The sequence below is a fragment of the Notothenia rossii genome, assembly GCF_949606895.1.
Source record: "Notothenia rossii genome assembly, chromosome: 3".
Classification (NCBI taxonomy): Eukaryota; Metazoa; Chordata; class Actinopteri; order Perciformes; family Nototheniidae; genus Notothenia; species Notothenia rossii.
This window is the reverse complement of record NC_136901.1, coordinates 59,973,084-60,000,795: the sequence shown is the minus strand read 5'-3', so window position 1 is coordinate 60,000,795 and position 27,712 is coordinate 59,973,084. Positions and strand designations below refer to the sequence as shown.

The 27,712-nt window shown below is 40.6% G+C and overlaps 1 protein-coding gene and 1 long non-coding RNA gene across 2 annotated transcripts; both read left to right on the top strand.

Moving 5' to 3' along the window:
* Window positions 1–18: 18 nt before the first annotated feature.
* On the top strand, window positions 19–26,114 carry LOC307033634. Its single transcript, XR_013806588.1, has 4 exons — window positions 19–37; window positions 25,060–25,131; window positions 25,360–25,507; window positions 25,716–26,114. It is a non-coding gene; the product is annotated as an uncharacterized lncRNA (long non-coding RNA).
* On the top strand, window positions 16,247–20,339 carry LOC307034415 (zinc finger MYM-type protein 1-like). Its single transcript, XM_079673263.1, has 3 exons — window positions 16,247–16,479; window positions 17,157–17,240; window positions 17,385–20,339. Exons 1-3 carry the CDS (start codon window positions 16,401–16,403, stop codon window positions 19,130–19,132), a joined length of 1,911 nt encoding a protein of 636 aa, XP_079529389.1. The 5' UTR covers window positions 16,247–16,400; the 3' UTR covers window positions 19,133–20,339.
* Window positions 26,115–27,712: the final 1,598 nt, after the last annotated feature.

Genomic DNA, 27,712 nt, shown 5'->3' with positions numbered 1-27,712 from the left:
CTTGGTCGGTTCGTCTTGTTCCCTGACTAGTTCTGCGGTGAGTGTTCTGTTTTGTCATTGTCTACATATATATCATAGCCTTGAAATAAAGAAATGTTCAGTTTATATCTGCATTTGGGTCCTGCTTGTTTCACAAACCGTGACATATGATTTAGAAGGTCTTAAAAAGGATCGGATTTGAAAGGTACTTCTGTGTTGCAATCACGTCTAAATGTGTTTTGGGGGAAATGTCCGGGCTGCAAAGTAACCAGTTTGGTCATAGCCTTTCAGTTTCCCCCAACAATTTGTATTGAAATAAATCAACATGGAACCAGTAATCACTAACTTTGTTTCCCCTGGCCCCTTATCGGAGAACACCCAGCTAGTAACCTAGCAACCAAGCTTCAGCTAGCGGCAGTCAGAAACTCAGGTATCTTCGAATCTACTTGCAAATAAATATGGGGAAGTGTAAGTTCAACCATATTTAGTTGGAAAACATCGGATTTAGTGCTTAGTCGAAACCAGTGGAGGGGAACGTGTTTGAAGCCCGCTGCACCTTTTGCTAAATAAATTAGCGTTTGTTTTGCTAATGTAGCGTTAGCTAGTGCAGCGTTAGCTAGTGCAGCAGCTCCCGCAACAACACCGGAGGACCTCCGGGTGACGTCAACCCTAAAAGCGGAGGTGCTGTGGACCTATATGGCGACGCTAAATACCGTAGTTAAACACCAATCATACAACAACAACGATGAAAGATTGTAGCCACGGCAGCAGAGCTCTGAATATAGCTCTTCACACACACGCGCACACACACACACACACACACACACACACACACACACACACACACACACACACAGACACACACACAGACACACACACACACACACACACACACACACACACACACACACACACACACACACACACACACACACACACACACACACAATCACACGGGCTGCTCGATTATGGCAAAAATCACGTTTTTTTTGGTCAATAATTAATATCACGATTATTACATTTGAAAACATCCATTTATTGAACTTTAAAACAAATAATAATTTGAACAGTATCTTTTTAACTGTTGATTACCCTGAACGTATAATTCAACTGAAAAACCTATACAAAAATAAATTAAATAAATGATACATTGAAATAAATAATATCAAAATAATAAATACCAATAAACAAGATCAACAAATATTTTGGAGCGCACTTCCACAAGCTACTAAACATATATAAATAAAAATAAATTAGACTAAAATTAATTAGATCAAATATGTTGCAGTGCACTGTCACAACCTAGCAAAGCTAAATAATCGTTTTTCGATTATGTTGTTTTCGTATTTGTGGCAGGCCAAAGTCGTAATTGCGATTAAAATACGAATAATTGCACAGCCCTAACACACACATACACACTTTTTGTCTAACACGCTAACACAGTTCTGTGTACTGTTATGTTCTTATGTTGAACATGAACTAATTTACTTTGTAAGTAATTATCGGACATATTTCTTCTTTCATAGCAATTTTCCCTCATACTTTCTTGCCGTGAAATAGGTCTTAAAAAGTCTTAAATTTGAGTTGGCGAAACCTGGAGGAACCCTGTATAATGAAGACAACAGTTTTTAAATGTAAAAAACACTTTTTTTCATTTTTTAAACATTTCCTATTTACATTTTTATTTTTTCACACACAAAATCAATAGTTATACTGATTGTAACTTCCCCAGGACCGTCTCCAGCTTAGAATTCCCCAGATTACTGGAAATATCATGATGGAGTTTTTTCACTTCAGTCAAAATATTCATGTGTATGCTGTTTTTGACACAAAGATGCATTACATTTACAAACAGAGCATACAATGAGAGCACATGATACACTTTTGTTTGTTTCATTTCTTCGGTAATGTAACAGAATGTTTCGGAAAATGAAGATTCCAGGACCACTTTAAATGTTTCGTTTACAATCGTTTCCCAATGACCCGGAATAGTACTGCCAGAACGAACGATATCCAAAATGTCTTCTAGTTTACAAACTTCAGCCATTCTGTTTACACGGGGGTCACTACTCATTCTGTTTTCAATCGTCCTCATCACCACACTTCCACCACACCATGTTCCTGGCTGCAACTTGCGGGGGGAGACTAGATCTATGACTAGTTTTCAGCGGTCGTCTTAGTGGGGTCCTTAGTTTTAGATGATTTGCTGAGTGGAGGGTGGCAGAGGTGTGGTGGAGAGTCTCCAATTTGATGACTTGAGACTCGACTTGACAAAATCACAAAACACTTGCGACTCGACTTGGACACTTCTGACTTGAGGTGACTTGATACTTTTAGTTCAGAGGTCTCCCACACGCCGCTCGCGAGATGCCGCTAGAAGAGCAGACTCCCGTCGGGGAGAGCAGAATCTTCAGCCGCTCCTACTCTTGCTGAGAATCCTTGAAGGCAGGGGCGGGTCTTTATTTAGCTGGGCCACCATGTGGCCAATCATATGCGAGGACACACTAGAATCATACCATTATGTGAAAGAAGGGTGGGGGGCACAGCAGGTGTAGTGGTACAGGCCAGCTGCACAGAGCGACGGGGAGACGGATTTAAATGCAAGCGCGTCGGAAAAAGTCAAGAAATTAGCGAAAACAGAAAAAAGAAGCAACATCTGGCTGCATTTCAGTGATATTGTAGAAAGCAAAGCTGAGTGCAGGATTTGTGAAATGAAAATAACCTTCAGAGCAGGGTTTTTATTTGGCAACCACTCAGGATAATTGTCAGAGGTGGGAGAAGTTCAGATCTTGTACTTGAGTAAAAGTACCAGAGTTTAGGAATACTCGGTTACAATAAAAAGTCCTGCATTCAAAATGTTACAAGTAAAAGTACAAAAGTATGAGCATCAACATATAGTTAAAGTACCACCTGCAGAGGGATCTAGATTCAGGTGTTCTTTTCCCCATAATGACTGACCGCCTCGCTGCACATTATCCCTTGCATAAAGATTGATTTTGGGTCCCTTATAACATGTTGTACACAGTGGAAATAAACATTCTGGTTACCTCCACATCAGGGATCTTATACATTAAACTCCTTCTGAATCAAACCGTCATGGTAGCCTTACCTTACTGATCCCTCTTAAAATAGAAGAAAACACGTTACTTTACCAGCAGAGAAAATAGATTATTAAATTATTAATCCGACTAATAAAGAGCAGTTTGATTATTAAGTATTATTCTGTTGATCGATGTCATTACATTTGGTGAAAAGCACACAATGACTTGTTTAAGACTCGTTTTGTCAAAGTTTAGGAATTGGACTTGACTTGAACTTGCCCATCCTGACTTGAGAATTGACTTGGACTTGAGCGCAATGACTTGAGACTTGACTCGGACTTGAGCGCAAAGACTTGTTCCCACCTCTGGAGGGTGGGACTTATTGCGTTGAGTCATCTGTAGAATTTTTTTTTTTTTAAAGTTCTTTAAGCTTTGTAGCTTTTTCATCTATCATTTCCAACCAAGCAGCAAGAGGTACAATTTAAGAATAAATAATAGTCTGTCATGATTTTTCAGAAAAAGTCAAAAGTATAGTTTCTCAGAAAAAAAATAAAAATATGGAAAAGTCATTGTGTACAAATAGTATGTTGAAAATCAAAAAAAGAAACTCAATTCATTACAAATTAATGAATATTTTACCCAGTTCTAAAGTTTTGCACCCATTAAAGAAAACCCCATTCCTTACAAAGTACTTCATAGTATACCCTTTAAGTGTTGCGTACATCAAAGTGTATCTAAAAGTATCTTGGTAGCAGAAAATAACAAAAATATGTAAGGATATCAGAAAAAAAACCCAAGTGTTTAAAAAACGGACATTAAAAGAAATCGAATTCCTTACAAAGTACTTCATATTCTACCAGTTGTTAAGTGTTGCATACATCAAAGTGTGTCTAAAAGTATCTTAGTAACACAAAAAAGAGAAAAAAGCATTGATGTCAACAAAACTGGATTGTTCCACTGAAATAGCGTTAAAATCAAAAGTGCCTTTAAAGAGCCTGTGACAGCATCCCAACAACTGTTGTGCAATGAAATATTGGGCTACTAGTCATCTCGAACCGTCAGTTTAAAAAAGAAGATGCGATACCGTTCCGATAAATATCAATAATTTCGAACATCGCGGGGAAATTCCTTCGACTAATTTTGAAGTTTTGGGGGAAGCCGGAAGTGACGTCAATGCGGGAATGCTTCACTGTGCGGCGAGAGAGCCAAACACGGACAAAGTGTGTTGTCATGCGTAGAAATGGTGAGTTACTGAGTTTAGGCACGTTAATAACGTTTTAATGAAGTTGACTACAGTATATTCATATTTGTCAGTGCTTTCATGTCAATTCGGCGAACATAAACATAAATGATCGTGGTGAAGATGATGATTAAATTAGGATTAAAAATTGGTCGTGAGAGCTGCTGAATTTCCTCCCGTAGGATGTGATATAAAAACAAATCGATTATTTTTGTAGTTGTAAACTCAAGTGGATGAAACTACATTTATTAGTGCTTTCATGTCAATTCAGCGAACATATGATACATTAAATGATCGTGAGGATGATGATTTAAAAATCGTTTGTTTGAGCCGGTCTGCATTTCCTGATGAGAAAACAAAGCGATGCTTTTTGTAGTTGTAGTACACCAACATGGATTAAACGTGTGTTTTTTTTACCACAATGTTGGGGAAATTAATGGATAAAATGCACGGATTATTATTATTATTATTATTATTATTATTCCCACTCCGATCGGGACACTAGGTCCACAGTTTCCCCGCAGCGAGGCTCCCCCCGTTGACAGTTTACATGGGCTGGGCTGGGTGCAGTGACTGGCCATCGGGAGAAATCCCGATGGGCCGGTACCGAAGTGGGCCGTTCGGATAAGTCACTAGCACATCCCCCACTCCCCCCGTTGACAATTTACTAGCGGTACCGAAGTGGGCCGGTCGAGAGTCTCGGGCTGATTTTTAGTCCCAGTCCACCACTGGCTACATGACCGTATGATCGCCCATATTGACGCACCTAATTCCTAAACTTCTAACAGATGCAAAATAAACCGATCCTTCAGCCTCATATGAGCTCTCAGACACGTTCAAAATTAAACTGTCATCGCTGTGTGAGCTTGTTGCTGTGTGCGCCATCGTGCGTTTACATGCAGATGCTGGGATCCTGAACTTGCAGCTGGAGCGCTGTGCCCGCAATGACGTCACACATAATTTGGCGGGACTTGAAGAATCCCCGAGAGGATCCAGAAAATGGTCAACATTGAAGGGCAGATTAATGGTTATCAAAGTACAAATATCCAAAATCAGTTCAGTAACGATTTTCAAGGGGAAAATATTTACTCAAATTGATGGGTTTGGATGATGGGGGAAACTCAGGTCACAGGCTCTTTAAAAAAAAAAGAATTCAAAGTATTTTATTTTCATAAATGTTTAAGGTTTTGCATACATAAAGTGTATCTTACAGTTCCTTTGTGAGAGAATTACACACAAATCTGCCGAGTGTCAGTAAAAAGTGTTAAAATCACAAAACTTGCCTTTTAGAGAAACAGTCTTTAACCTCTTAAGCCCTGAGCCTGTTTTTCAGGCTAGAAAATACCACTAACACAGCAAAGACTATATCTTCACTTCTAAAAGTGATAAATTAATAATCTTTTCTCTCAAAGCAAGGCTACATCTGTGAGTTGGATGTAGAAGTGTCAGAATCAATATAGATGTTTTTATTTTAAAGTAAATTCAGATGGAACATAGTAAAAACATGTAAATTATAATGTCCGCCTAAAAAAAAATCATTACCTATAGTGAAAACCACCCTTGAATGATGGGTTAGTAGACTTAAACCTTTATGAATCCAAACTATAACATATAATAAATACCATGTATCAAGATTGATGCAAAACAAGTTAACTTTTTGAGAGGTTTAGAAAAATAAAGTCCAGGCGGACTCACGTCTGGGTAATTTGGGAACCATCAGTTCCATTTGACCTTTTTCACTGTAAAAATCTTTTTTTTTACTTTGAATAATCACTATAGGTATTCATTCCATCCAAATACAACTGTTGTGAAAAAATAAAAAAAACATACTCTGTTATCCTCTTAGGCCCCACAATGCTAACAGTGAGCCTCTGGATTAGCCCCGAGCGAAAAATGCTAACGTATTACTGCACCGAAAATCACTCCTAGCTCCCTTATTACTTATCCTAGCTGCACATCCAACACATCGTTTATGATCGTAAAGACACAGAATCTAACGGTGCCCACCTCAACACTGAAAGATATAAACTTGCGACGTTATCAACAAAAACGTACATCAAAACAAGTGGCGCTAGGTAGCTACACAATGCTAACATGGCTTACCTTCGTCTTTGTCTGGTCTAAACTGGTCTTCAATGGCATTAAAACGATAACAACGATGATGTAGTTAATCCATAGGTTAATATCCAATGTGGCTGTGTCCCCTTTGAAAAGTTCTGATAATCTATGAGCAATAAAACTGCAATTCCGTTATCTGCTGTCCGCTCTGTGCTCCGTGGGCTCTGGGTCCTGCAATTCCTGCTTCCTTACGTAGTAAACAATAAGTAAAGTCTGCTGCGTAAAGTGCTTACGCTGGCTGGCATTCTTTATACTTTACGCAGGACCATATCTCTGGAACCCATTGGTCGATTTGGGTGATTTACACCTTTTTCTTAACCACCTATATCCAATAGAATAGATGGGCAGTTCCCAAATCCACGTAAACATTACCATTGCGGACGTAATAGAGAAGCAAACGAAGCACATCTGAAAGTAAAAGCCTGGACGGCAAAACTTTATGCCCAGTATATTGCCATAAATATGATGGTGGATTATCAGTAAACATTTCTACGTGACACAAAGACATTGGATTAACCTTGAGCGGCATTTTCATTCCATTGAACACAACTTTTGATCATAAATCAAAAAAGGTAAGACGTAATTATTGTAATATTTTTGAAACCAGATGTTGTTTACTTTCTCTTTTCTGGCTGATCGCTCCGCAATTCGGGGTCCTACAGTGATGACATTACATGTGTGGAATCTGTGGAGTCTCAGCTTTAATCGGATATCTTGTTTGTGCAGTGACGATAAGTAATAAGGGCATTGCTACCGTGAGTACTGTGCAAAAGTCCGTTAGCATTTTTTCGCTCCATGCTAATTCAAAGGCTTGGTATTACTCTTGTGTTTCTTTTAGCTAAAAATGGTTCATAGACAGTTAGCTGAGTTCCTTATCGTTAAAAGGGTATGGAACATTAATAGTTTCATAAATGTTAAGAAGCCCTGAGACATAGTCTCGTAAAAAAACGGTGGGAGGGGTCCACTGGGGGGACCCTCGGGCTTAAGAGGTTAAGAAAAAATCTAATCAGACAATGTACTTCATTTTCTAGTTTTAAGGTTTTGCATACCTCAAAGTGTGTCTAAAAGTATCTTGGCAAGAGAAAAAAGCCAAAATCTGCCAAGAGGCCATTAAAAGAAACCGAATTCCTTAAAAAGTACTTCATATTCTACCAGTTGTTAAGTGTTGCATACATCAAAGTGTATCTAAGAGTATCTTAGTAACATGAAAAAAAAGCCAAAATCTGCCTAGTGTCAGTAAATAAGTATTAAAATCCCAATTACATTGCATTTAGCTGACACTTTTATCCAAAGCGACTTACAATAAGTGCGTTCGACCAACAAAATACAAACTTGAAGAAAACAGAATCATATAAGTACATCAGTTTTCATAGAGCTAAAACATTTCAAGTGCTACTCAACTGGCTTTAGATAAGCCAGTCCTTTATTAGTATATAAGTGCTTTGTTAATAATTATATCGCTCGAAGTGGAGTCGAAAGAGATGAGTTTTCTGTCTGCGCCGGAAGATGTGTAAGCTTTCTGCTGTCCTGATTTCAATGGGGAGCTCATTCCACCATTTTGGAGCCAGGATAGCAAACCCACTTGTTTTTGCTGATGGGAACTTGGGTACCCCTCGCAGTGAGGTTGCAGCGAGCCGTTTGGCTGATGCAGAGCAGAGTGCACGCGCTGGGGTGTATGGTTTAACCATGTCCTGGATGTAGGAAGGGCCAGATCCATTCGCAGCATGGTACGCAAGTACCAGTGTCTTGAAGTGGATTTTAGCAGTTACCGGAAGCCAGTGAAGGGAGCGGAGGAGCGGCGTGGTGTGGGAGAATTTAGGAAGGTTGAAGACCAGACGAGCAGCTGCATTCTGGATGAGCTGCAGAGGTCGGATGGCACATGCAGGTAGACCAGCCAGGAGGGAGTTGCAGTAGTCTAGGCGTGAGATGACGAAAGCCTGGACCAGAACCTGTGTCGCTTTCTGGGTCAGCTGGGGACGTATCCTCCTGATGTTGTAAAGAGTGTATCTACAGCAGCGGGTTGTTGCAGCGATGTTTGCAGTGAAGGACAGTTTGTTATCTTGGGTTACACCCAGATTCCTTGCAGTCTGAGTCGGGGAAACAATAGAGGTGCCGATGTTGATTGTTAGGTCAAGAGTGGGACAATCTTTTCCCGGAAGGAAATGCAGTTCAGTCTTGTCAAGGTTAAGCTTGAGGTGGTGAGCAGACATCCACCGAGAGATGTCTGCTGGCAAGCAGAGATGCGTGCGTCGACCTGGGTATCTGAACGGGGAAAGTATAGAATTAATTGGGTGTCGTCAGCGTAGCAGTGGTATGAAAAACCATGCGGGCTAATGACAGACCCGAGCGAGTTTGTGTACAGGGAGAAGAGGAGGGGACCGAGAACAGAGCCCTGAGGGACCCCTTTAGTTAATTGACAGGGGTCGGACTCCGACCCTCTCCAAGTAACACTGTAGGTGCGGTCTTTGAGGTATGAGGTGAGGAGGGAAAGTGCAGAGCCTGAAACTTCAAGTTCTTGGAGAGTGCGAAGGAGGATCTGATAATTCACCATGTCTAATGCAGCAGACAGGTCCAGAAGGATGATAACAGAGGAGAGGGAGGCTGCTTTAGCAATGTGCAGTTCCTCAGTGACAGCAAGGAGGGCAGTTTCTGTTGAGTGACCTGCCTTGAAACCAGACTGGTGCGGATCCAGCAGGTTGTTCTGATGGAGATAACAGGAGAGTTGTTTAAAGACAGCGCGTTCAAGTGTTTTAGACAGGAACGGGAGGAGAGAGACAGGCCTGTAGTTTAAAACGTCAGACGGGTTGCGAGTGGGTTTCTTTAGGAGAGGGTTTACTCTTGCCTCCTTGAGACTGTTTGGAAAGTGACAAGAAGTTAGAGAAGTGTTGATGAGATGGGTGAGAAACGGTAGAATATCAGGAGCGATAGTCTGAAGGAGGTTTGAAGGGTAGGGTCCAGAGGACAGGTGGTAGGACGGGCAGAGGTAATGAGGGTAAGAACCTCACTTGGAGAGAGAGGGGTAAAGGAGGTTAGTGTGTGGGTGAAAGGTGGTTCTGGTGACCCAGCGGTGAGTAAAGGTGAGTCAGAAAAAGAAGAGCGAATATCATCAACCTTTTTTTCAAAGTGGTTAACAAAGTCGCTTGACAGAAGGGAGGAGGGGAAGGGGCTTTAGGGGGGTCCAAGAGGGTGGAGAAGATGGAAAATCGTTTTTTGGGGTTGGAATAGGAAGATTGGATCTTATCTTGAAAGAAAGTGCTTTTTGCCTGAGAGATTGAAGCAGAGAAAGAGGAGAGGAGAGCCTGATAGGTTAGGAGGTCGTCAGGGTGTTTGGATTTCCACCGTTTCCGCTCTGCTGCCCAAAGGATGTTTCTATTAGCACGCAGTGCATCTTTTAGCCAGGGGGCAGGAGGGGACTGACGAGCCTGCCGACATGTGAGAGGACAGAGATAGTCCAGAGTGGATGAGAGAGTAGAGAGGAGAGTTTCTGCAGCAGAGTTTGGAGGCAGGAGTTGGAACGAGTCAGAGGAAGGGAGGGTAGAGGGAACGAAGGTTGCGGCGGACAAGTGCAGAATTAGAAGAGATTAGTTTGTTATGTTTGGAAAGAGGTAGAGAGAATGAAATGAAGAAGTGATCGGATGTGTGAAGCGGGTTTACAGAGAGGTTAGAAGTAGTGCAGTTCCTTGAGAATATGAGATCAAGGACATTGCTAGCTTTATGAGTTGGTGGGGATGGAGACAGTGAGAAAGCAAAGGTGGTTAAAAGAGATGTTAGTTCAGATATCTTCCCTGTCTGGAGGTTGAAGTCTCCGAGAAGTACAGCGGGAGGGCCAGTTTCAGGGATGTGTGAGAGGAGATTATCTAATTCCTCCAAGAAGTCCCCCAAGGCGCCTGGTGGACGGTAGAGAACAACAATGGTTAATTGTATAGGATGGGTTACTGTGACAGCATGGAATTCAAAGGTGGACGGAGTGAAGTTAGGTAGCTTGAAGAGGGAAAAGCTCCAGTTGGGAGAGAGCAGGAGACCAGTGCCACCTCCTCTGCCAGTGGGTCTGGGTGTATGGGAGAAGGAATATGCTGTGGAGAGAGCTGCTGGGGTGGATGTGTTGGATTGAGTAATCCAGGTCTCAGTGAGAGCAAGGAAATCCAGAGACTGCAGGGAAGCGTAGCCAGAGATGAAGTCAGCTGTAGGAACAGCTGACTGGCAGTTCCACAGGCCCCCTGAAACTAGATGTTGAATCTCAGTGGAGCATATGGGATAGACGAGAGCAGGCCGGTTATATCGATTAGGAGATACACGGGGCCAGTGAGAGTTGCGAAAATACACATGATTATAGCATGAGGGGCTAAAATCTAAATAAAACACCAGCGATATTTAGCTCAATCTGAGTAGGATTTGCCTCCTCTTTGCTTCCCTCGTGACTCCCGCAGCACTCTAATGTCTTTGTCAGTCTTAGACTCCAGCATGACTCTAATGTCTTTATCAGTCTTCGTCTGTCTGACGCTCCAGGAAAGTTACCTAAAATGGATACCTGATTGCTGATTTCTCACAGCTGTGGGGCCACGCCCCTTTAATTAGTTAATTCTCTGCAGCTGGTGGCCCTCAAAGGAAATCTAGACTGCCTCCCTCCTGAGTTGTTATTGTATTTTCAGTTGCACTGAATGGTTTTACAATTACATAAAAGCCTAAGTTATAAAGTTATGAGTTTAACCCTTAATACAGTTACACCTACTCAATAAAGCCCTTAGTATTCTACAAATGTTTAAATCAAAGTTAACCCTAGCAAATGAGTTGTCCCAAGTTTCTGCCTGACAGATACTGTAGCGGTTTTGAGATTTAAAATCACAATTTCCGTCAGATCAACTACACAAAATGTGCCTTTTAGAGTCACAGTCTTTAAGAAAATAAAAGTGTTACACAGTGACTGACATTCTACCAGTTGTAAAAATTTCAGATAACAAATTGTATCTAAAAGTATCTTAGTAAAACATGAAAAGAGAAAAAAGCCTTGATGTTAACAAAAACTGGATTGTTCCACTGAAATAACGTTAAAATCAAAGTGCCTTTTAAAAAAAATCTATTCAGACAATGTACTTCATTTTCTAGTTTTAAGGTTTTGGATCAGAGTCCTGCATCGGGTCGGGTACCCGCGGTGCGCGCCACATTCAAAATGACTGAGCCGGTGAAGGCGAAGCTCTCCAGCGGAGAATACAGTATTGCCGAAAACTCTTCATCAAGAGTGAAATCCATTGTCTGGGAGGCTTTTGGACTCATCCTAGATGGAGAACACAACCAGGTCGCTGGGTTCGCTGCTTGCAAGAAGTGCAAAAAAGTGTTGGCCTATGATAGCCGCAAGCTAGGTACTTCATCATTGAAAAAACATATTGAGTCGAGCTGCGCTGCCAATGCCACAGGTACAAGACCAATCAATCAATACTTCACCAATAACCGTGATCTTAAAGCACCCAAAAGGGAAGACAAGGAGACGGTGTCCAAATTAGCAGTAAAATGTGTCTGCAGTGATGTTAGATCATTCGAAACGGTGTGTGGCGATGGTTTCACTGGATTAGCACAGGGATTGATTGACATTGGTGCGTGGGCTGGCCGTGTCGATGCAATCCAACTGTTACCAGATCCGACAACAATATCTCGCAGAGTGACAAAATATGCAGAAGACATACGCCAAAGCATAATTCCTGAGCTGAGACAACAGATGAGTGAGTACAATGGAGCATTCACTTTAGGACATGTGGACCGAGGATTATCGGAAAATGAGCTACCTTTGTCACACAATACATTACATCAATAGCAAGTGGGAGCTAGTCGAAAGGGTGCTTTCTACGTCGGAATGGGATAGCACCTTGCGTAAAACGTCTGATAATATCAAACCAGCAATAATCCAAGCCCTGCGGAGATACAGCATTGAGGATTTCTTCACCAAACTGGTGTATGTGACAGACAGGGTTTCAAACATAGTGGCAGCCCTTCGCTCCGTCACAAGACTGAGCTGTGCTGCACACATCCTTAACAACATGCTTTACACTACAATCGGGAAACCAAACCAAGAAGATGCGTTCGGAGAGGAAGTGACTACGCTTGTCACGGGGGCAAAGTCACTCGTAACTTACTTTAAGCAAACGAGTCTCCAGAATCGCCTTAAAAAGACGTTAAAAGCATCAGTGGAAACACGCTGGAACTCAGTCCACACAATGCTCGAGTCGATCAGCTGTCAATATGAGGACGTTCGTGCACTGCTGTTGGAAAGGGGGGAAGAGGGTCGTCTGAACGACTTGAGCGAAGACACTTTGAATGCAATGGTGATGTTTCTTCAGAGATTCAAGGAGGCTACTAAGGCACTGGAGGCATCCAAAACTCCAACCCTTCACCTCACCGCTGTTTGGCTTGATCGCCTCAAACGCCACCTGCAACCATCCTCCACTGACAACCTGACATTCTCCTCTCTAAAGGCAAAATGTCTCACAATTCTGGTTGAAAAGTACGAGATACACGTCCTGCACAAACTGGCCATGTTTTTGCACCCAAAGCTGAAAAGTCTGAAGCTGCTCGTGGAGGAACATTCGATGGAAACAGTGCACAACGAAGTGCGGCGCCTTGTGAACGGTAAGGCCAAAGGAAAAAAGAAAAAAGTGATCTCATAGTTTATTTCATACTGTATTAAAATTAAATTGAGGTAGGATTGGAAAAAAGTTACTATCCTAACGTTACAGTATAGCCCACTGTTACTGTATTGTATATGCTTATTCGCCTGCTTGTCTGTTTTCATCATTTAAAATATGAAATGTAAAATATTAGGAAATCTATTTGTAAAGTTTATAAAATTGCATATGCTTAATCTTGCGCCCTCTATTCGCACCTCTCTAGACATAAAAGAGAGGCGTGCACAGAGGCGCGGGAAGGTATTTTGAGTGGGGGTGCTGAGGTGCTGGACTCCAGTGAACACTATTACGGGCACTATAGAGCACGCACAAAAAAACTCCCCACACGCAAACACACAGTAAACCCGCGACTGTTACAATGAAGGCTCGATAATCAGGTCACGGCATATTGGCAGGGGTAAAGTGCTATTTTTTACGAGTGGGGAGCGGACCTCACCTCCTCTAGGGGGGTCCGGGGGGATGCTCACCCGGGAAGATTTTTTTTAAATATTGAAGTTAAAAGCATCAATCTGATGCACTTTGAGAGCAACATTAAGAGATATATGGATACATCTCTCAACACCCAGATGAAACACAACTGTGATCAGATGTTTTTTCTTTATGGATATTTTACAAATCACTCCCCTTTCAAACTGTATTCTTGTTTTACTGCCATATAGTATTTCATAATTGTTTTTCCTTTATTCTCTTTTTTTTTTTATAACTATAATGATCATATGAAGGTGTGCCGCGGAAATAATCTTTTGAATATTTTTTGACCAAACCGTTTGAGACCCACTGAGATAACTTAGACTAAAGTTAACTATCTAAACACTCAGAGAGTCCTTTAGCTCACCTGAGCCTCTCAGTCTGAGAGGAGAGCTCTCCTCCAGCTTGTTGTGGAACAAACAGCTCCGTATGTCCGTTAGTGCAGCTAGCTAACCAGATGCTAACAACACGGTCCCTGCTGCTGGCACCGGTCCCTCTCTCTCTCCCCCTCTCTCACACACACTAAATGCGCTATTTCCGCACACACACAGAGCCGCGAGCTTGAATGACACAAGCACACTTTTATTTCCATCCAACTCTCTGATTGGTCTGGTGTCTTGCCTCTGTTGCATTCACTGAACACGGGAAATTACAGTCCTGCCGTCCTTTCTACTGTCTTGATGAGGTTCACGTAAAGCACGGTTAATGTATTATATTATTGAGGTAGAATTGTCCAGGGCTACAGAAAAAACATTCGGGGCAGGCCAAAATATCATTTTACCAACAATGTGGAATTTATTGGCTACATATTACACAGATTATGCACAGCGGGAGCAGCAATAACCGTCAAATAATAATTCAGACAGGGGAGCTCCGCACCCCCTGCCTGCCGCTAGGGGGTGCTGCAGCGCCCTCAGCACCCCCCTTCCCGCGCCCATGGGCGTGCATCGCCCACACAACGTGTTGCGACTGTCAGTTCAGCACCGCCCGAGAAGAGAGCTAGACAATCGGAGGGATTATCCGACGTCGAGGATTCCTCTTACAGGGATGAGTGCACTCAGGATGAAGTGAGCGCATACATCGACTTCAAGTCACCGAGGGAGGAGAATTTCGATGTTCTCAGCTGGTGGAAGGAGCATGCAACCAGGTTTCCGAATGTGGCACACATTGCTCGTTCGATTCTTTCCATTCCAGCTTCAAGCGCCGCGATTGAGCGAGATTTTTCCACGGCTGGATTTGTGGTCTCAGAAAGGAGAAGCCAATTGAAACCAGGGACAGTTGATGACATTCTTTTTCAGCATAGTAATCTAAAGAAACACTGAGTTGTGAGATGAACATGGCGTTAGCCAGCCTGTCTGTAAAAGTCTGTTAAAAAAAAAAGTGTGTTATATGGAATATATGTTGTTTTATATGTACGTTTTATATGTTTTATATGTACTTATATATTTCGTATATTTAAGCAATAGTTCATGACAGGCCGTGATATATGCTCATTATATCACAGCTAAGGGGCGTGGTTCGGCCCGACGCGAAGCCTGCAGTTTGCTTTTCAGCCCAACAGTATACTGTTTTTCTTAGAAGCGGAGGGATACTGACTTGTTGTGAAAAGTAACTTACAATTCTACCCGTGGTATACGCTCAGTATATCACGGCTAAGAACCAATCAGATTGCTTGATTTGACTTGTCCGTTTTATAATATATAATAATACAGACTCTGTAAAAGGTTATACGTCTGTTAAAAAAAAGTGTGTTAGGTCTACTATATGTCTGTTGTTTTGGCATTAGCCAGCTTGACTGTTCTAAACAGTTTAAAAGTGTCTGACAGGCCGCGGCCGCCTTGTTGCAATTACACTGGTTTCAGTTGGCTTCAATTTGTTTTATATCGTCAGCCATAATGATTGTAACATTAAACCAAATAAATGCACGTGATTGTTGCATAACAATATGATAATGTTCCGTTTTTAATAAGTCACGTTTTTTGGGAGGGGCGGAGGAGCATCTAATTAATGTGTCTACATGAATATAATTAAATGGAATGAACGGCATTGTATTTCCTGGATTAGGCTACCTTCGTTTTAAAGTATACTATCCAAATTTCACATATGACATGGCCAACAATTATCACTTTCAACGTCGTAGGTTAGGCTACTTGATTATTATTATTATTATTATTATTATTATTATTATTATGTAGCCTAATTATTAACATCCCACGCTTTTTGAGCCAAATACGCAACTGCGTGTATTCATAATTGCATGTTTCCCTGCATCATAAGCAGCTCGAATACATCGTCCAGCTGAACATTTATGATTTATGGGAAACGCAACAAATGAATAGTTTATTTTCAGAAAGTGTTACTGGACAGCTCCTCAAAGTCCTACAGCTTGTATTTAAGGCAGCGCAGCGCTCTCTCGGGAGCTCCATTTCCCTTTAATCGTGCTCATGTGAATTCTGTAAATTCTTTCACTGCTCATATATACAGTATATAGGCCTATATACAGGGCCGGCCCTTCCCACTGGCGAACTAGGCGGTCGCCTAGGGCGCCAGATCTGGAGGGGCGCTGCCGCGCTGCGCTGGGAGAAAAAAAAAATTAATAAAAAAAAATTAAAATTATTTTCTGCCTAATTTTCTGCCCTTGATGTAATACATTTACAATAATTGAACAAAGTAAACACCCTTTGCACCCCGGGCCGGCGGCAACATTTTGCATTTGCCCTGTACGATGGGCGCTGTAACTGTAAGTGATGAAAGGGGGGATGGTCGCTTATTATCAGGCACCCACAGGCCGTGGCTCACAGCCAAAGTGACGCGGCAGCTCCAGCTGAAAGTGTCGGAGATCGCAACGATCGCAACAGCAAGAGGCAAAACATTAGCATTATGAAAAGGTCCAAGCCTTCTGGGGCAACGGGAAGGAAACGGAAAAAAGAACAGGAGGAATCGAAAGTCAAAGACAGAGGTAAGTCGGCTTGTGTAAAAAAAAAAAATTCAGTATGTACTGTACCGTTAGACATTTGATTTTAAGCTAGCTAGCTAGCTAAGGAGGTAGCCATGATACAGCTTTGATGCCATGCTAGCAGCGAGCCTCTGATACAGAATGATAGATACAAATGATTTTAAGTTTTTATTTATGTGTTATTATTCCTATATAATCTTTTTGTAAATAATATCCTACTTTTATATTGTGATAGCTGTAAATTGATCCTCCAATAGTGTTTAATTTGTCAGATAGTTTATTTTCACGGTCAACTTGTGTGTATATATATATATTTATTTTTCTGTTTATTTTCTATTATATTTTTTTTATTTTCTGCACTTTTTAATGTCTAATTATTGTGCAATGCTTTGTTTTATATGCTGATGTAACGAAATAATGTTAATGTTAGCCAGAAGAAAGCTATCTGGATAACTGCTCCTTTGTATAAAGTGAGGCTGACCAACCAATATGGGCATGTGTTATTATTTAGTTGTTACTTATGTTTGCAAATGATCTCCTGGGGCAGCAGAACCTCACTTTTATATAGGCCAGTTGTGAACTTGCATACAGCTGAGGCAGATTGCAGCAGTTATTTTTGCCTGACTGTATATAAATGTTTTTGCTTGTAATGTGCTAATATCTACCCTATAAATGTCCAGCTGCACTTGAGAAATACCTCAAAAAGCCCCCAGTTGCTGGAGAAGGAACATCTGATCTCCCATGTACATCACACTCTGAAGAATGTAAGTTTTGCCAAACATTTATGGTCTCTGTGTAATCGTTCATACACTACTTTTTTGTCATTATTATTATTGTTATTATTATGATAAATAATGAAAACTGAAGCATGAATAACTTCTTTGCATGTTTGGATTGCCTGCCTGCAGGTGAAGGAATAACGAGCATAGTATGTGAGTCCACCATTGCAGCCCCCTCAGATCCTGCTGACTACCCAGGCCCATCTGAGTCCACCATTGCAGTCCCCTCAGATCCTGCTGACTGCCCAGGCCCATCTGCAGTCCCCTCAGATCCTGCTGACTGCCCAGGCCCATCTGAGTCCACCATTGCAGTCCCCTCAGATCCTGCTGACTGCCCAGGCCCATCTGAGTCCACCATTGCAGTCCCCTCAGATCCTGCTGACTGGCCAGCACTGAGTGATACAGTGAGGATGGAGTTAGTCAGACGTGGGCCATATCATTTAAAATCCGACTTCACTTTTCCTAAAAAGGAGGGAGGGAGAAGTTGCCATCATCACTACTTTTACAGAAGATTAGTGAATGGAGAGACAATCAAGAGGAGCTGGGTTGTGTATTCCAAGAAAAACAAAAGTATTTACTGCTTTTGCTGCAAGCTGTTCTCCCAAAAAGAGTACCAACTAATCAGCAGTGGACTAAATGACTGGAAAAATTGCACTGACAAACTAAAAACACATGAGAACAGCCCAGAACACTCTAGGCACATGACGTTGTGGAAGGAACTGGAGACTCGACTTGAAAAGGGCCTAACTATAGACAAGGTAGAAATGGCACTTATGGAGGCTGAAAAGAGGAAGTGGCGTGAAGTCCTGACCAGGTTGGTGGCAATAATTCAGTCGTTGGCAGAGCGAAATATTGCCTTTAGAGGGACGACAGAAACACTTAACCAGCCAAATAATGGCAACTTCCTGAAGGAGGTAGAGCTCATGGCGAAGTTCGACCCAGTCCTCAAACAGCATGTTGCTGAGGTCCAAAGAGGAACCACCAATATTTCCTATTTGGGAAAAAGAATTCAAAATGAACTGATAGATTGCATCAGTGGGAAGATTGGGGACCATATGGTCAAGGAAATCAAACAATCCAAATACTTTTCAATTATTTTGGATTGCACCCCAGATTTGAGCCATACAGAGCAACTATCAGTCATTATTCGACTAGTTACAACCCAGGACACGCCCCAAATAAAAGAACATTTTATGGGGTTCCTTGTGGTAGAACAGTCCACTGGAGAAAGCCTTTCAACCCTGATTCTAAAGAGATTAGAACAGCTTGATATCCCTTTTGAAGACTGTAGAGGGCAGTCTTATGACAACGGTGCAAATATGAAAGGAAAGAGGAAAGGAGTCCAAGCCAGACTTGTTCAAATCAATCCAAGGGCTTTATTTGTGCCATGCGGAGCACATACATTGAACCTGGTGGTAGCTGATGCAGCAAAAAGCTCTGCAGAAGCCACTAGCTACTTTGGCTACCTGCAGAAGCTTTTCACACTCTTCTCTGCCTCCACTCAGAGATGGTCCATCCTAAAAAGCCATGTGAACATCACATTGAAATCATGGTCTGATACCAAATGGGAGAGTCGGATCAACAGCATAGAGGCTGTAAGGTATCAGGCTGCAGAAGTCAGAGATGCACTTCTAGAGGTGAGGGATAAAGCCACAGATGGAGTCGTAAAAATTGAGGCACAATCTTTGGCTGAAGAGGTTGGATCATACCGCTTTGCAATATGCACTGTGGTATGGTATGACATCCTGACCAACATCAAACATGTCAGCAAAATGTTGCAATCAGTGTCAATGCAGCTGGATATTGCTGTTGACCTCCTGAGAAAAACAGAAGTTTCTTTGGTCAGCTACAGAGGCAATGGATTTGCTTCTGCCTAAGCATCTGCCAAAGACATCTGTGGCCAAATGAATGTGGAAGCTGTTCTCAAGCAGAAGAGGCTGAGATCAACCAAGAGACAGTTCTCCTATGAGTCCCAGGAGGAGCAAGTGAGTGATGCACTAAAGAAACTCGAAGTTTCTTTTTTCAATATGGTGGTGGATGTTTCCATTGCATCACTGCAGGAGCGATTCAAGGCCTTAGGTGAAGTAGAGAAAAAGTTTGGGGTGCTACTCAACTTCCCTGACCTGCCAAAGGAAGATCTGATGAAGCAGTGTGAAACACTCAGCAACACCCTGAGCTGGGGTGGGCAGTCAGACCTGGATAAGAGGGAACTTGCACTGGAGATGCAGAATTTCCCAGCTTTGCCAAAAGCCAACATGACCACCCTGGAACTTCTGACTTTCCTACAGGAGAAGAAAATGAACGAAGTGTATCCAAATATGTGGGTGGCCCTCAGGATCGCTGTCACTATTCCAGTGACAGTTGCTGCTGGGGAGAGGAGCTTCTCCAAATTGAAGCTCATTAAAACATACCTGAGGTCGTCAATGGCTCAAGAACGCCTCAATGGATTAGCTTTAATAAGCATCAATCGCAAGGTTTCGGGGCAAATATCATTTGACGACACAATAAATGAATTTGCAGCAAGGAAGTCCAGACGTGTCCGACTTTAAGGATGTGGACTAATTAAAGGACACAATAACATAGCAGAGACTTGTTGTTCTGATTGCCTGTTTCATTTGATTTATAGTGTGTGTAATGTTGTTCATTATCTTAATTTATTTGCAATAACCTCAGTTGTAAGAGCTCCGTTGGCTATATTTTTGTCCACGTTTGCACTTTCTTTTCTTGAAGTTTTAAGAGAAGCTACTTTTGTTTGATGAGTGATTTTCATTTAATAACTACAATAATAATAATAAGGATAAAATAAATAAAAAATATGTTACATTTATTTGTTATTGGCTGTGGGTTATTGGTTATGTTCACATACTTATTTGGTTATTAAAATGTAAACCGATCTTTTTCATATGGGTGTTTAGAGTTGTACCCCTAGATCTAGTCTCTAGTAATTCTGCTCAAAGTGCACCAGATTGAAGCATTTTACTTTAAAATGTTAAAACAAATCTTTCCGAAGGGGGCATACCCCCGGACCCCCCTAGAGGATGTGACATCCACCCCCCAATTAAAACATGTTCATACAATAATGAATACATTTGAAACCTTCTTTATGTATATTACCTATGTCAATACGTTTCAGTTTTTGTAGTGTATTGGTCTTTTGTAGAGATTTTTCATTTATTCTTTATATATTCTATTGTGTATTGCTTGGAGGCGGGGGGGGGGGGGGCACCAAATCATAATCTCGCCTAGGGCACCAAAATGTCTAGGGCCGGCCCTGCCTATATATATATATATATATATATATATATATATATATATATATATATATATATATATATATATATGTATATATATGCGGGTTCGGGTCGGGTTGCAGATCTTGTGCCGACGGGTCGGGTCGGGTTGTGGAACTAATTGGCAATATGTGCGGGTTGCGGGGCGGGATCGGGTCTTGAAAATCAGACTCTTGCAGGACTCTGTTTTGGACACCTCAAAGTGTGTCTAAAAGTATCTTGGCGAGCAAAAAAAGCCAAAATCTGCCTAGTGTCTGTAAATAAATGTTAAAATCAAAAACTTGCCTGTTACAAATGTTACAAAGTGATTGACATTCTACCAGTTGTACAGTTTTCAGACAACAAACTATCCAACAGTATCTTGGTAGCAGAATAAAGCAAAAAATCAGTAAAGTCATCAAAAACCACATTGTTTAACTGGATTTTCTTACTTAAATCAAAAAGCTGCCATTAAGAGTCACATTCTTAAATAACAGCTATTTAGACAAAGTATTTGATTTTTCTAGTTGTAACTTTTTGCATACCTGAAAGTGTGTCTAAAGATATCTTGGCAAGAGAAAAAAACGCCCAAATCTGCGTATTGTCAGTAAAAAAGTTTTAGAGTCACAGTCTTTAAGAAAATACAAGTTTTCAGACAACAAACTGTATCTAAATGTATATTGGTTGCAGAAAAATCAGCAAAGTCATCTAAAAAACATATATTTAAAAAAGTAATGTTATTCAAGTCAAGTTATCAAAAAAGTGTTAAAATCACAAACTCTCCATTTAGTGTTTGATTCTTTAAGAAACTCAATTAATTACAAATCAATGAATATTTTACCAAGTTATAAAGTTTTGCATCCAATAAAGTGTAACTATAAGTATTCATCATAAACAACTAAACATATATATCTTATTTTAACCTTATAATGTATTTACTTTAAAGAGTCCTCTCCTGCTTATATTCAGGTATGTGTCTGCATATGGTATCTCTGCTTTAAAGAGTCCTTTGTCCAGGTGATTAACGATGCTTCTTTTGTCCCCCTACAGAGTGAAACTCTGCCCTTGCATTGATCTTCAGTAGACAAAGCCTTGTATGTTTGTAAATGAATAATTTAATTTCCCTCCACACTCTTAACTCTATGTATTTTAAGTGTTTACAGCCTTTCTTTGTTCTGATCAGCCCCACTGGAGCCGCCCTGGAGCTAATGGAGCAGAAACACATTTGTAAAAACTTCTCTTTTATGCATACATCAAAGTGTGTCTAAAAGTATCTTATTAACACAAGAAAAGAGAAAAAAGCCAAAATCTGCCTAGTGTCAGTAAATAAGTGTTAAAATCACAAACTTGCCTTTTAGAGTCACAGTCTTCAATAAAATAAAAGTTTTACACAGTGACTGACATTCTGTATGGGGGTTTCACACCTGAGCGACTGCAGGGGGGCGTTGAAAAGGGGATGAGTATGTCTGGCTCTCGGAGGGATGGTGTGTTAAGAGTCACATTCTTAAAGAAAATCTGTTCAGAAAAAGTACTTAACTTTCTACCAGTTGTAAAGTTGTCATACATAAAACTCTATCCAAAAAGTAGGAGAAAGACAACGAGACAAAGAAAGCTAAATCTGCCTAGTGTCAGTAAAAAAGTGTTAAAATCACAAACTTGGCTTTTAGAGTCACATTCTTAAATAACATCTATATATTTAGACAAAGTATTTCATTTTTTCTAGTTTTAACTTTTTGCATACATAAACGTGTATCTTCCAGTTCCTTTGTGAGATAATCTTCCTTATAGTTAATAACGTAATTAAACAATACAAAATAAAAAAGTTGTGTGAAGTAATTAAACATTAAAAATACAAGATCAGGGGGTCATTAAGATCTTTTAAATTATTATTACCCCTCTTCATAAAAGAGACTTCCTTATAGTTAATAAAGCAATTACACATTAGTTCACAAGCAATACAACTAAAAAAAAACATCTTTAGTCTACACAAATCCTATTAAAAAAACTAATCTAATTTAGAGAGGACAATAAAAGTTTTAGGTGACTTAGTGAGTGAAAATTAATGGCTTTTTATTTCGTTTGAGCGTATTTCTTTTTAAAGCTAACTCCACCCCCCTATCTTTCTGGCATAGGATAACAGCAAAATCAGGGGGTGACAGGAGGGGGGAGAGAAAGCGGGGGAGAAGAAGTGGTGTGAGGGGGGCGGGGGGAGACAGTCTCACACATCCTGACTCTATTTTTCATGAAGAGCCTCAGACGGAGGTTCTGAACCCGGCACAGATACTGCATCCGTTTCTTGACTGGCGCTCCCGACGGATGGCGGTAAGTTGTCACAGGCGTCTCGCTGATTAAACCCATATCGATGCCTCTCTTGGCCATTTTTCTTTTTTGAAAGGTGACTTGATGAGTGGAAATGACAGGCTTTTATTTAGTCTGCACGGATTTCTTTTTTTTCACCTAACTCCACCCCCACTATCTTCTGACCTCATAGCCAAAGGAAAGGTGGGTGTGACAGGAAGGGGTGGAGAAAGGGGGAGAGGCCGGGGGTGTGAGGGGACGAGGTAGTCTCACGCACAACTTCAAAGAGACTGCCTTAATCAACACCTAGATTAGCATCAGAGGCTTATAACATGCCGGTGTGAAATTACACCGGCATGTTATAACACCTCAACCCTCACATCAAAGGATTAGACAACAAAGGCGCTACACAGGGGGGCATTTCACACCTATGTGTGATGACACCTCACCCTTCACATCAAAGGATCTCACAACGAACAAAGGGAGGACTTAGCTCATTAGCATAAGTAGGGGAGGTGTGACATGTCACACCACCTGTCACTTGTCATGCATACTAATGTGATGGAAGGCACATCATTATTACTACTTCCATGGTAGCAGATTGGAAATGGACCAAACGACAAGTCGAACATATCAAACACACTACAAAAACTGAAGCATTGACTTTAATTAAATGAATTATGTCAACAGATTCCACATGACGGTATGATGTTTGTTAAAAGCAATACAATCAAGTTTAAAAAGCTTCAATGAATTATTGCTTTCAGCTAACCCAATACAGTTGTGTGAAATAGTTGACATAATACATATAATTAAAGTCAACTTTTCAGTTTTTCATTGCACATTTTTGGTTTCTATCTTTATGGATAGTTCATTTATATGTTAAAGTGTTAATCTTTCTGACAAGTTTGGTCTTATTAGTTATGCCTTAAAAAGGGTGGGACTTTTTGACTGACAGTCAACCTGTCAGGATACCCAGCCTGTTCTCCTGCAGCTCTTCTCCAGTTCTACATGTATCACTCCGGAGACGGTACTGTAAGGATGTGTTTGGTGTGTGAGCAAATTATGCACTGATTCATGAGGGACACACCACTCCCAGCTTTTCTGTTTCTGTACCAATGTCCAATACCAGCAGTTGTTGTAAGTCACTTAATATATTTATTTGTTGTACCTAAATACTTTTTTGACATACTTGAATTAAGTATTTCCTCTTAATAGTACTTTATACTTCTACTCCAATACATGTCAGAGGTGAATATCGTACTTTTTACTCCACTATTTATTTGTAAGCACAGTTACTAGTTACTTTGTACATTAAAAAACACATGATATGCTGATATTGTATTATGCAGTACTGTACTACTTATCCACACAGTATTTTTAGTATCTACATTTGGTCCAAATTCAAAAACTACAATACTAAAACGACAAACCTACATGAATAAAAATAGTTTAATATATTATAACCATAATAATAAAATACTACGAAAATATCCATTCTGGATAACGAGTACTTTCACAGTTGAAACTTAAAGTACATTTAGCTATCCACTGTATAATACTTGTGTCCTTTTTTAAATACATATAGTAGTATATATACTTTTGTAATTATACTAAGATAGAATTTTGAAATCACGACTGTTACATGTGGTGGATTATTTCAGAAACATAATATTTGTACTTTTGCTTAAAGGTCCCATGTCATGGCCATTTTTACTGATCATAATTCCATTGTTGAGGTCTATTAGAATAGATTTATACTGTGCAAATTTCCAAACTCACATTGGTTTCTCATACAGCATCTTTGTATAGTATGTGTATTCACTCTGTCCTTAACGGCTTGTTGGAGCTCCTGCCCCCCCCCCCTCCCTGTGAGCCTAGTTTGCTCTGATTGGTCAGCTCGGCCACTCTGTTCTGATTAGTAAACCACCAGAGAGGCTCCGCCCATGTTTAACACAGTGCTTTTTTCAACTCTGAGCGGAACATCAGTTTTACAATGGCGTCGGTCCAGCCGTATCTGTTTGAGCCGGAGTCCGATCCTGAAAGTGAGACAGACCAACGTGATAGACCTGATCCACCGTCCCAAACTAGACTAGAGCAGACGGTTTCACAGTGGAACGTTTTTATTTAGTATCGCTCTTACATTTCAGATGTTAGAACTGCATCATTTATCTCCATCACAGTAACAAGTTTGTCCGCTAACTAACCAAACTATATCTACAACTGTTGTTATTTAGGTGCACTTGTGGAAACTGCGCCATGACGCCTACCAAAGTGGAAAACGTCTCTGCTGCAAAGAAATTAGAAAGGTAGCCAAGCTGACAGTTACAACATTATGTAGCCAGCTAGCTGAAAACACCAACAGTAGCATACAACATTATATGCCAAGATATAGACCATACATATTTGTCAAGTCAATAGACTATTATATGCACTTTTATTACTTCCTTAGTAATTGAATGTTTATTTTGTAAACCTTGCCATAGTTGATTTAATTGTTAAACGTGTTATCTAACAAATATCTTACCTTCCTATAGGTTGTAAAAAAAATGAACCAAGTCCCAGCACCTATTATGTACAGCACCCAGGACTAGAGCCAAACTTTCTCAACCCATACACCCTGCAGAACCTCCATAACATGTACAGATTTGATTATGGACCTTTGAGGCATAGAACGGCAGAAGAGTAAGTTATTCTTACCTGTAATAAACAACTAATGTGTTTGATGAAAAATCAAATCATGTTTTGCTATCTATGAATGATATGTTATAGGAGCAAATAATTCAGGGAAGAAATGCTACTAAGTATTTCCATCAAACTTTATTTTTAGAAATGTACATAATGTGTAAATATACATATATACACTGTATATCATCCATTCCTCCCCTTATAGGCGTTTTCGGCATCTTGCCTATCAAAGCTTTGTAAGCTGGTGCTGGGGATTTTTAGGACGAGGCATCAGAGTGGTCATCCCGTCATGTGTTGTCCGCCGGATACGCCAGGAGTTTCCTGATCTGGCTGGACAGTATGTTGGCTTCCGACCTCCCCTTGACTGAAACGGGAGACAAGGCGGGCAACCACTTCCTCCTTTGAGGGCCTGTCAAATTGAGTGGACAGGTCCTTTGGGATGGGGATTGTATTCTCCTCCACAAAGGGTGTTGGGTCCTCAAAGACTTCCTCAAACACAAGCCTCATCAGCTCACCCACATACACTGAAAAATATAGCATTCACATAATCATTTATTATTTATTCACTTATTTTATTTCATGTAACACTTTCATTGTACATATAATTCAGTGTGGCTATAATCATTTAAAATGTAAGTTATGTTTGTAATAAAAATAAAAATATTTCACAACTTACGTATGTAGGGTCGTTCTTTACAGGCTTTGCAGTACATTCTCCCCTCTTAGATTTTAGATATGCCACTTTGAACACAGTCCTGACCTGCAGCTGTTGTGGCTTGCTCATGGTCAGCATTCTCATTGTGATGCAATGCTGCTCGACACAACCTATAGAATAGCTAAATAAAATGAGACTTTATGTTATGACAGAATAAAACCCTCATGCCACTGTTAGAATTTAAAATCAATGTTTTGATGGTATAATGTAGCTTAAACATACCGTCAGTTTAAACGCTGTTTTATACTGAAAAAAACAGAAATTCTCGTGCACAAGCAGTTAAGCTTTTATTCTGAAAATCCTTCATCTCCGGTTAGCATTTAGCATGTAGCTAATATACGATTTCCTAAAGAGGTGAATTTAGTAGCGAAATGACATGGAGTGGTGCAAACCGAAACCTACTGATTTAACACTACAACTATAGATGTCGAGATACTACCATGCTGAATATTAAATGAAAGTACAGTTTATTTGAATACATTATTGTTTACAGACGAGAGTAGCATGTGACAACATCCGAAATGACCGGAAATCAAACCAGCCGTGAAGTATTTTCTAGAGTATTGATTACAGCGTTTAGAATGTGTTACATGAAAAGTGATGAAAGAGAAGATGAGGAGAAAAGGCGTGTTAAGCATATATTGAATGTGAAAAGTACCAATCCTCTGTTTAAATGCAACATTAGAGATGAGGCGAGCCGGCTGGCAGGGAGGAGCCAGCAGAGGATATATATAACAGTACCGGACGAGGGATTCCCTCTCTTCTCTTGCTCATGAGAGCCAGATCACAGCTGTTTTCTGCCTGAACAATATTCTGTCTGTAACACTACCGCGCCTTTTATAATTAAAGTATCCCATTTGAATCTTCTCAGAGACTCCATTTAGTCTCATTTTAAAGCTTCTCTCCTGGACGCGAGAATAACGAACATATTTAACAATTGGCGACCCGGCCGACGTGATCTCGTTCCACCGGGAGAGCAGTTGCAGTTTTCAAAGGAGCTTGAACAATGCTGGCAGACATACACTCAGGCCCATACAGAAAGGTAAAGAAGTACCTGTTTATTCAAAATCTTCAACAGATTACATAGTGAACAATAGGAGTGTGTGTCTGTCTGGTAAGTTGGACTCCTGAGAAAGACTGCCTACATTTAAGTTAAAACAAGCCTAAATTGATAAACATTGGTATCCTACCACACGTGGCGTTGCTTTGTCACGGGCAGGGTGAGTTCATTTTCTTTTGTTCTATTTAACCCTGCATGCTATTCGTTTGTCTGTTATTACATGTCGGCCAGAGGCCAGTCACTTCAATAGGTGTCTTTTGTTACGTTTTAAGTTAACGTGAATGGTTTTAGGCCAGTAAGCAGTCGGGACTGCTTGAGGCAAAGACAAAGCCAAAGTTGGAAGCTAAGGTTATTGGAGTGAGTGTTTTGTGTTAACAACAGTGTGAGGCTGTTTTAAAAAAAGTCATTTTTCGAGGAAAAGGCCTGA